General features: G+C 51.7%; 1 protein-coding gene across 1 annotated transcript; it reads left to right on the top strand.

Annotated features, from left to right (window-relative positions):
• The first annotated feature begins 1466 nt into the window (after positions 1-1466).
• PSMC4 (proteasome 26S subunit, ATPase 4) lies at positions 1467-10295 on the top strand. The gene is made up of 11 exons (XM_028090732.2): positions 1467-1574; positions 2490-2588; positions 2713-2899; positions 4694-4840; positions 4924-5033; positions 5143-5236; positions 8975-9142; positions 9224-9300; positions 9444-9612; positions 9829-9884; positions 10057-10295. Exons 1-11 carry the CDS (start codon positions 1539-1541, stop codon positions 10168-10170), a joined length of 1257 nt encoding a protein of 418 aa, XP_027946533.1. The 5' UTR covers positions 1467-1538; the 3' UTR covers positions 10171-10295.
• The last annotated feature ends 420 nt before the right edge of the window (positions 10296-10715 follow it).

A 10715-nucleotide genomic window follows, 5' to 3' on the forward strand; every position in this document is an offset into this window, starting at 1 on the left:
GGGAAAACTTTCAGAGGGGATGGCATGGCAGGAAAAGAGCCTGTGGGGGGCACCTAATGTTTGGTGTCTTGATCTGAGTACTGGTTATACTGGTGTGTTCACTTTGTGTAAAGCCATTGAATGTCGCTAATGATTTGTAGACTTCTCTGTATTTATACTAAAATAAAATGTTTACTCAACAAACACTGAGCAGTGTATCCCTGGGGCCAGAAGCAGGGGCTGTGGGGACAGACAGATCCGGGGCTCCACACTCTGACCCTTGTGACAGGCAAGCAGCTTCAAAGCTCTGAGCCTGTGTCCTTCTCTGTAAAAGGGTAACATACTGTCTACCAAGATTCAGTGAATTGAGGCACCTATGACTTAGGCAGGGCCTGGCATAGATAGGTCTGCAGGTCTCCCTCGGGCCCAACGCCTGGCACGGCTGCCTCATTTTCTCCAGCCCTGACCCTGGTTTCTACCTGATTCACTGCTAACCAGTAACGCAGGCTTGGGGCTCCTCAACCCTGATGGGCGAAAAAGAAACCAGGCCACACTTCGCTGAGGCTCGCTGAGGCTCGCATTCCCGGGGCTGGAATTCCTGAGGCTTACAGACTGTTACACTCCTACAGCTCTCAAGGACTTCCTCCGTTGCTTTTACCACCATAGCTTTCCTCTTGTTAGTGTCACTTTCTCTGATCGCTATAAACACACCCCAAGATATATTTGCAACGACCTCCAGAGCATATGGCCCATTGATACACATCTGAAGAGCCTCAAGACTGATGTTTTACTAGGTATTAGTAAATAATCTTATCTTAGCAGCAGCTAGCCCCTCAAGGTCCTGAAAGCTTTACTTCCAAATTCCTTAGACTTACTCTATCCTTAGCACCGTCCCCCCCAAACTAGAAGGTATTTGATCATTCACTCCTCACAAACACAAGTGCAGCTTTTCCTGCCCAGGGGTCCTGTCCCCCAGATATAATAAAGCACCTTCTTCCACCAAAAACGTCTCAAGAATTCTTTCTCCAGCCTTCGCTCCTGGCCCACAGCATATCAAACCCCCAGGCTGGAGCCCGGTGCTTCCCGCCCCCACGCGGGGGACAATCCTCGGGCGCTGCCCACATTTAGATCTCCTAAAGGAACACCTCTGGGGAACCCCGTCCAAAGCATCTCCTGCCCCGCCACTAAATGAGCGCCACCAGCACTTGGCCACCAAGCTCTCCCGGACGGATCGGTTCCTCAACTGAAAAAGCAAGGAAGCAGCGCCGCCTACTGGCGAGAAAAACCGCGCGCGGGCGCCGCTCGAGATGGTGCCACCACGCATTACTGCGCACGCGCACCGCCCCCAGCCCAGGTAAGGAGGGTGCCTAAGCTTGTCTTGGGGGCGGAGCCCAGGACGAAGACTTCCCTTCCCTCCATCTTTCGCGGCCCAGCCAGCCCTCCCTAGCGAAGTGTTAAACTACGTTTCCCAGAATGCACTGAGGTCCTAGTCTTCCGGTAGCGTCGGCGGAAGCGGTGACTGGATCTGGCTGGGCCACACAGAGGCCGGCTTGGTCACTATGGAGGAAATAGGCATCTTAGTGGAGAAAGCTCAGGTCCGGTGCGGCCGGGCTCGCGGGGAGAGGGCGAGGCCGACCTGCGTGGGGTGCTGAGTGGCTGGGGGATTTCCGGCCTGGGTCTGGCTGGTTCTGGAGGCCTCGGTGGAGAGCTCTATGCCGCCCCGAGGCCTGGCTCGCTGGCTGAATGATGTTAGGAGGGCAGTAAGGCTCAGAACGCGCGGCGGCAGGAATGAGTGACGTTACAGGTTCTTTGGCACGGAATGATTTCGGGGGCTAGCTAGGAGTGCTTGGTGATATCGGTGGCCCGGCGGGGCTGCGGATGTGTCGGGGTGTGAGTGATAGGGGACTTGGCCGTGGGCAGAATGATGTCTCAAGGGGGCCGGGGAGCTGACTGACGTTCGGGGCTTGGCTGGTGTTGGGGGGCTTCGTAGTATCTGTGGTCTCGCCGAGTGATGTTTGCGGCCGACCTAGGGAACTGGATGACATAAGGACCTAATTTGAGTTCGGGTTCTGTGACATGAGGGATCTTTTGAGGAAAACTGGGTAATGTTAGAATGTTCGAAGGTGACTTTAAGAGCCTATAAGGAGATAGTCGTGTGATACTAGGAACTTGTTGAGGGGGGCTAAGAGACATTGGAGTCCGGTAAGGAGTTGATGTGACCTTTAGGCCCTCGTTGGGAGTCAGGTTGATATTGGGGATATGTTACAAGGGGCGTGTGATAGTAAAATACTGTTTGGGGAGCTAGTTGACAAAGGGGCCCTCTTAGAGGCTAGGTGATATCAGGAGCCTATTTAGGGGACTGAGAGGCTTGTAGAGTCTCTTTAGAGGGGCTGAATGATGTCAGGAGCCTGTTAGGGGCCAAGTGGTTCATGGTGGAGTGGGGAGGGTGCTCTAGATTCTTTCATGAGGGGACGCTCTTTTTCCAACCTGAGTTTTCTCCCTTGTTCTAGGATGAGATCCCAGCACTGTCTGTGTCACGGCCCCAGACTGGCCTTTCCTTCCTGGGGCCTGAGCCCGAGGACCTGGAGGACCTGTACAGCCGCTACAAGGTACAGTCAACCGCAGTCTGGACCCTGCACAGGGCCCAGCATGCCGTACTCCCCCCACCTTCCACTGCTGCCTGGCTCAGCAGGACCGGAGACAACCGTCTGCCTTACCCCTCTCCGCTCACAGAAGCTGCAGCAAGAGCTGGAGTTCCTCGAGGTGCAGGAGGAATACATCAAGGATGAGCAGAAGAACCTGAAGAAGGAATTCCTCCATGCCCAAGAGGAGGTGAAGCGAATCCAGAGCATCCCACTGGTCATCGGACAGTTTCTGGAGGCTGTGGATCAGAATACAGCCATTGTGGGCTCCACCACAGGTGCGTGGGTGGGTGCATAGCAGAGCACCTCATTCACTCATCTGTTCATTAAACATCGGTTAACTCTTTTCCTGTCACGGACCAGGAAGTGTGCTGGGGTCTTAGGAGAACAAACAAAGCAAGGCAATGTAATGGTATTTTTCTAACTTTGATACAAAAGTAGACATATATTTTACATTCTCTCTCTACACGTGTATGTGTGTGTTTTGTGTGTGTTCGTGTATATATATATATATATGTATCTAGGTGTACAGTTGACCTTTGAACAACACAGGTTTGAACTGTACGGGTCTTCTTATACATGGATTTTTTTGGATAAATACAGTACAGTACTGTAAACGTATTTCCTCTTCCTTACGATTTGCTCGATATTTTTTTAGCTTACTTCACTGTAAGGTTATAGCATATAATACGTAAAACATACAAAACGTGTTAATTGACTCTTTTTGGTATTGGTAAGGCTTCTGGTCAACAGTGGGCTATTGGTAGTTGAGTTTTTGGGGAGTCAAGTTATATGTGGATTTTCAGTTCCCTGGGGGGTCGGCGCTGCTAACCCCTGCATTGTTCAAGGGTCAACTACATACATATCCATATATAAAAACTAAATACATATTGAAAGTTTCATCAAATCATATTTAGCCTTACTATGTGTCACATACTCTGATGTTTTTTATTCTGTTCTAGCCTGTTTTTGTCTTAGACACTGTTCTGGATGTGACCCTCTAAGTTGATTTCATGACTGTTACTGGGTTGGGACCGGCAATTTGAAACCATGGGTGAAGTGTGAAGAGCTTGGGCTCTGGTAGGACTCAGTATGTGGTAGCTGCTGTTGTTAACACGGGTTTAGGCCCTGCCCTTATGGTGGTTGTCGTCTCTGTATGTTATCTGTCATTTCCTGCTTCTGGCCTCTGCTCTTTTGGAGGACCAAGCCATATTCTTGTAAAGGTGGGGAATGGAATGTAACTGGGCCTGGAATTGGACTGCTAGGCCGGAGGTGAGGTGGTCAAGGGAGGGAGATCCCCAGAATGAGGCTTGTGTCTTGGACCTGTAGGACTTGGGACAGTGGGGCTATCCCTGAGATGCCAACATGGGCAGAAGAGTAGGTCTGGAGGGAGACAGTGCAGGCAGCCGAGGACTTCACAGGGAGGGGTCCGCGAGGCTGCTAGACAGCCAGGTCTGAAGGTCAGGAGAGAGACTGATGCTGGACAGAGGTGAGCATCACCACCATAAGAGTAGAAGGTGGATGGAAGCCGTGGGCCTGGAGGCTGGGCGAGCAGGGAGGAGTCTGGTGCAGAGACCTAGGTGGGAGCAGAAGGCTGAATCAGGTGGGGTCTGTGGGGAAGGAGAGGAGTTTGGAGACATTCAGGAGGCTGGGTGGAAGAGCATAGGGACCGATGGGCTGTGGAGGGCAGGGGAGAAAGGTCCAGCATGAGGCTTGGCACTCTAGCTGGTGACTAGGGACCACGGGCCTCCCTGAGACAGGGACCCAAGAGGAGCAGCACAGTGAGTGAGGGAGACCCTGGGGACATGCGGGGGGGACACATTCCAGGAGGCTGCTGCTCACCTAGGGCTGGAGCTTGAGAGACCGTCGGGGCTGGAGATGGACAAGGAAGCTGTCGTCATGAATGTGGGGATGGACTGGAGGAGGCAGGACTAGAGGCCAGGAGAGCCGTTTGGGGTCTGAATGAAAGATACTGGTGGCCTGGAGGCTACGACCGTAAGATTTGGGGGAAGAGACAGTTTTGAGGTTCTCGGCACTTCTGACTTTCCCTGCTCCCTTCCTGTCTCCCAAAGGCTCCAACTACTATGTGCGCATCCTGAGCACCATTGACCGGGAGCTGCTCAAGCCTAATGCCTCAGTGGCCCTCCACAAGCACAGCAATGCCCTGGTGGACGTGCTGCCTCCCGAGGCAGACAGCAGCATCATGATGCTCACCTCAGGTGAGAGGGGGAGCCCAGGGCCGGGGAAGCCTGAGGGGACCCTGTGGGCCCGGTTGGGAGCCCCTGCTCTGCTCTCCCACCAGACCAGAAGCCAGACGTGATGTATGCAGACATCGGGGGCATGGACATCCAGAAGCAAGAGGTGCGGGAGGCTGTGGAGCTCCCGCTTACACACTTTGAGCTCTATAAGCAGGTGAGGGGCTGGAAGTGCCAGGGAAGGGACAGCCCCCCACCCCCTCCCGCCCCGTCTCGAGTTGGTGGTGGGACTCCCTGGCTCATTCTTCTTTACCTCTGCATTTCAGATCGGCATCGACCCTCCCCGAGGCGTCCTCATGTACGGCCCACCTGGCTGCGGGAAGACCATGTTGGCAAAGGCCGTGGCTCATCACACGACAGGTGAGCCGCCGGGCCCTTCCCTGGAGCTCTGACCTTCTGGGTTCTTGGGACCTCGCTCCCTGCTTTCTCATCTTCCCCAGGAAGTGGCAAGGTGTGGCGATTAAGAACGGGGGCTGTGGGGTCAAAGCCCCAGACTGCCTCTCACTGGCTGTGCCGTCCTGGGGAGGTGGCTTCACTGCCTCATGCCTCAGTCCCCTTGTCTAACAGAAGACTCGCTTCACAGTGGGATGTCACCCATTAGTAACCATGAGTTCAAATTCATGGGTTGCAACCAGCATGTAAAAAAATGAAACTGGAAACATCAGCATCCATCCCACATAGTAAGAGCTTGTATTACTTCGTGAAACCTTTTGTGCACACATGTACACTTGTGGTTGTTTATACACGTATTTCTTATAGGTTCCAGACAAAAGCGTCTGAAAGTCGCTCTATTACTGTTTGTAAAGCCTGAGATTCGGGTTCGGCACATCTTAAAATCTTAACATGTGTGAGCCAGGGGCAATAGAAGGCAGTGGTTAAGCAGTGGGTTTTCTGGGCCAGGCTGAGTGGGTTTGAAATCTGGCTCCCCTATGTAAGCTAGTGTATGTCACTACTTAATAAGTTAGTCTCTCTGTGACTCCCGTTTCTTATCTGTCTGGGTTATTCGGAGGATTAAATCAATATAAAGCTTCTAGAACCATACCTGGCACGTAGAGAGTGGACAAGAAATGCCAGCCATTGTCCTGAACATTCATTTGCTTAGTGGTTCATTGGACTTCTGCTCTCTCAGGCCCTGAGCTGAGCTCAGACGTGTCCCGTGTTGGAGAACCTCGCAGTGTGGCTGGGGAAAAAGAAAAACACATAGAACTCATTCAGTTACTATTTATTGAGTACCTAATGTGGGCCAAGCCACGCTCTCGGTGCAGGAGACACGGCAGTGAACAGAACAAAGTCTCCTTTCTTCGTGGAGGTGATGTCTTAGTTGGGGAAGTCCTTGGACAGATAAACAGGTGAACAGATTATAGGTCACGTGGTGCTGAATGCATGATGAGAGGAAGCAGGACAAAGGGCTGCCACTTTGTATGGCAGAACTGGGGGGTGGTCAGGGAAGACTTTTATGAGGTGATGTTCACATAAAGAGATGAGGGAATGAGTCACATGGATGTCTGGGGGAGGCATGTATCAGGTGGCCAGACTATCTGGTGTGGTGGGAATGTGCTTAGTGTTCCAGGAATAACAAGGAGGCCCCTGCAGCTGAAGTGAGTGAGCGAGAGGGCTCACAGTTGGGAGGGGAGGTTGAGTGGGAGCAGTCTGCAGAGCAGTGATGCCCCGGGGAAGCAGGGAGAGAAGTGGGGTCGCCCTCACGGGAGGGCGCGTTGGTCCATTCTGGCTGTGCCTCTCAGGGCTTCCCAGAGGAAGCGAGGCATGAGTGATTTGTCAGGCACACAATTGGGAGGGAGCATCCCAGAATAGTATGTGCAAAGGCCCGGTGTGGGAAAGAACTTTTTATTGAGTTGTGAGTAGACCATGATGAAACTCCACAAGGGTAGGACCTTGTACATTCATTCTTTCCTGCGTTTCCTGCACCTGCCCAGTAACGCACTGTGGTACTTGCTCGGCCGATGTTGGTGGGCTGGCTGAAGGAGGGCTGTGCTTGGCAGGTTCCCCAGGGGTGAGGCTGGAGAGCTCAGAAGGGGTGTGAATATAGTCTTAGCACGAATCTCAGGGATTTTGCACGTTGTCCTGGGAGCAGGGTGGTTTTAGACAGGCAGGGGACAATAGAAGTACAATGCAAGCCGCATATAGAATTTAAGGATTTTAAGTGCCCACTAAAAGAAATAAGTACGAGAAGTAGGTGAACTTGATATATTTTATTTAACAAGTATACTCAAAGTACTATTATTTTAACATGTAGCAGATATAAAATCGGAGATTTTTTCTATTATTTTTTTACTATAGTAAAATATATATAACAAAGAAGTGTTTTAACCAATTTTTAAGTGTACAATTCAGTGGCATTAAGAACATTCACAGTGCTGCACAGCCTCCACCCCTGTCCCATTTCCAGAACTTGGGACAGAACCATGGTCCCAGACTAAAACTCCAGACCCATTAGACACTAACTGAGTTCTCCACATCCCCTCGCCCCCAAACCCGATAACCTCTGTTCTACTTCCAGTGGCAAGGAATTTGACTGTCATACATGAGTATCTCATAGAAGTAGATGAATCCTACATTTGTGTGTTCATGACTGCCTTTTTCACTTAGCCTGTTGTCTTCAGGGCTCATCCTTGCTGGAGCAGGTGTCAAAATAGAATTCCTTTTTAAGACCGAATAATATTCCACTGTATATATATACCGTGTTTTCTTTATCTGGACGTTGGTTGGTGGACATTTGTTGAGATATTTTACACTAGTTTGTACTAAGTCTCTGAAGTCTGGTGACTATTTCACAGTGACAGCCTATCTCATTTTGGACCAGCCACATTTCTGTTCCCCAGCAGCCACATGTGGCCAGTGGCTACCCCATTAGAGAAGTGGTATGATTAGATAAGATTTTTTTTATGTTATGTTATGTTAATCACCATACATTACATCTTAGATAAGCTTTTTGAAAGATTATTCTGGCAGCTGGAAGTGAACTGGAGGAAGGAGAAATCTGACAGCCAGTTAGAAGACTTTGGCGTGATCTGGAGGACTGACTGTTGTAGCCTTGGGCAGAGGCCTTGGGGGTAGGGGTTGAAGAGAGAAGGTAGAATCAGGGGGTAGAAGTGACAGGATTTACTGACTGACTAGAGGGGGTTGGCAAGTGGGAGGAGTCAGGAGCAACTTCCACTTTCTGCCTGGGGCCATGGGGGCCGGGTAATGGTGACCCTCACAGGACTGGCGTTGGGGGAAGACGGGTTGAGTGCGGGACGTGCTGTAATTCAGTGACCAGGAGATTTTCACTGAAACACAGTACAAGAGATTGGGAGGACGGGGAAAGGGAAGTGGGGGGGCGGGGCGGGGGACAGGGCACTGCAGCAGTGGAGTGTGGGGAAGGCAGACAGACCGAGGCTCGAGTCAGATAACGGAGTTCAGAAGTTGGGATTTCACAGGTAACAGTGTGGACACCTGCAGAGCGGTCACGTAAATATGTGGCCGAAGCAAACACTGGGATGTGTTTAGATAGCCTGAGGTTTGCCGTTGAGCAAGCCCCCAGGTGATGTAGGTATGGGAGAGGAGGAACACCTTGAGCTGGGTGTGGATTCTGGATGTTAGGGCGTGCGGAGCAGGCCTGCCACATGCACAGCTATTGGTTAGGACAGAAAACCTCCAGGGCTGCATCATGGACAGCGTGGCTCCCTTCCCTGTGGTAGCTGAAAGGAGGGTTCTGGAGGTTGCTCCATGCCACACAGAGCCACATCTAGTCGTTAACAAATACATTAGACTTTAAGAAATAAGTTCAAAAGGAGAGGCCCAGAACCAGCCTGTCTTCAGCTACATTGCCACTTGTTGGTTATGTCAGAATATGTGCTTGGGGTCCTGGATTCGTGATTTGGGTAGCTGCTGGGTTGCTATGGGGTGCAAGCAGATGGCTGGTCCTCCCAGCAGGATCTGGGACACAGCCCCAGGGCATGAGAGAATGACCAGGCTACTTGGAGTGGGTGTTCAAAGAAGGGTGTTCAAAGAAGACTCGGGGGATTCGCAATTTCTGTAAAGCAGTACAGGCCCTGTGGGAGGCCCTTCCTCATCTAACCCTTGTCATCCTGCCATCAGCTGCGTTTATCCGGGTCGTGGGCTCAGAGTTTGTACAGAAGTACTTGGGCGAGGGCCCCCGCATGGTCCGGGACGTGTTCCGCCTGGCCAAGGAGAACGCACCTGCCATCATCTTCATAGATGAGATTGATGCCATTGCCACCAAGAGATTTGATGCCCAGACAGGGGGTGAGTGATGCCTCAAAAGGGCCTGGGGTCTTGAGCGGGCTTGTACAGGATGCCTTGGACTGACCGTGTTGCGCTCTCCAGCTGACAGGGAGGTTCAGAGAATCCTGCTGGAGCTGCTGAACCAAATGGATGGATTTGACCAGAACGTTAATGTCAAGGTTCGGGATTCAGGCTGGGCAAGGGGAGGTGTGGTATCGGAATCAGGGGAAGGTGGAGGATGGTGTGTGCAGGGGCAGGTATCATGACAGGAAAGAGGGTGTAGGGGGGACAGAGGTCTGAGCTGACCTGTCCGCAATGCCAGGTGATCATGGCCACAAACAGAGCAGACACTCTGGATCCTGCCCTGCTGCGGCCAGGACGCCTTGACCGTAAAATCGAATTTCCACTCCCTGACCGCCGCCAGAAGAGGTTGATTTTCTCCACTATCACCAGCAAGATGAATCTCTCTGAGGAGGTTGACTTGGAAGATTGTATCCTGCTCTGGAAGTGAGGGGAGGGTCCCGGTTGGGAACAGGGACTGGATCTTCATCACCATCTCCGCCTTCACTGTGACCCAACTTGTACAGGGTGGGAGACCAAGGTCCAAGGGTGGGGGTGGTGACAAAGACAGCTCGAGGATGACTTCTGGTTCCAGGCATTTACCCCCTCATGCAGGGAAAGGGGTTTCCTTAATTCAACTGCTGCAGATGTGGCCCGACCAGATAAGATTTCAGGAGCTGATATTAACTCCATCTGTCAGGAGGTGAGTGAGGGTTTCTCTCTGGATCCCGGCAGGGGGTGTATGAAGACCCTCTTTGAGACCACTCTGCCACAATCCTCATGTCCCACATTGCCTCCCTGGGGCTTGGGGCCTGGTCTCTCCCTCCACCGTCACTAGGGCTGAGGAATAGATTTTAACTCTCGTCCCTCAACAGAGCGGAATGTTGGCCGTCCGTGAGAACCGCTACATTGTTCTGGCAAAGGACTTCGAGAAAGCGTACAAGACAGTCATCAAGAAGGACGAGCAGGAGCATGAGTTTTATAAGTGACCCACCCCCTGTGGTGGGAGGGGAGGGGAGGGGACTTTTCTCACCTCCCCAACCTCTGTCCCAAAACCTAGTGTTCTTTTTTCTCTACCCAGGATTGGGTTACTCAATAAATATACAAGATTGAATCTGTTCAATTTCTTCCTAAAAGTTTCACTCCTTTGGAAAAAACTGGGCCATGAATAGGATGTTCTGTCCCCTCCTGCTCTCCTGACAGATGAATGGGTGAGGTACAGTCCTGGGTTACGGTCTGAGAGAGAAGCAAAGAATTCAAATCAAATGACTTCAGAAATTTGGGGAAAAGAAGCAGAAATCGAACCTCAGACCACAGCCCTTGACCACAAATAAAGCCCCTGCACATTCCCCTGCCCACATTTCCTAGAGTAGGTAGAAGACCGTTTGAGTCTTTGGTGATTCCTGCCTTCCTCACACTCAGACGGAATATCAAGGAGATAGCCCCGCAGAGTCCCCAAGAGTAGGGCTGACGGTCAGAGTCCCCAAGAGTAGGGCTGACGGTCAGAGTCCCCAAGAGTAGGGCTGAGGGTTGC

The sequence above is a fragment of the Eumetopias jubatus genome, unplaced genomic scaffold, assembly GCF_037043125.1.
Source record: "Eumetopias jubatus isolate StellerSeaLion01/CBP00866 unplaced genomic scaffold, mEumJub1_p1.0 scaffold_10, whole genome shotgun sequence".
NCBI lineage: Eukaryota > Metazoa > Chordata > Mammalia > Carnivora > Otariidae > Eumetopias > Eumetopias jubatus.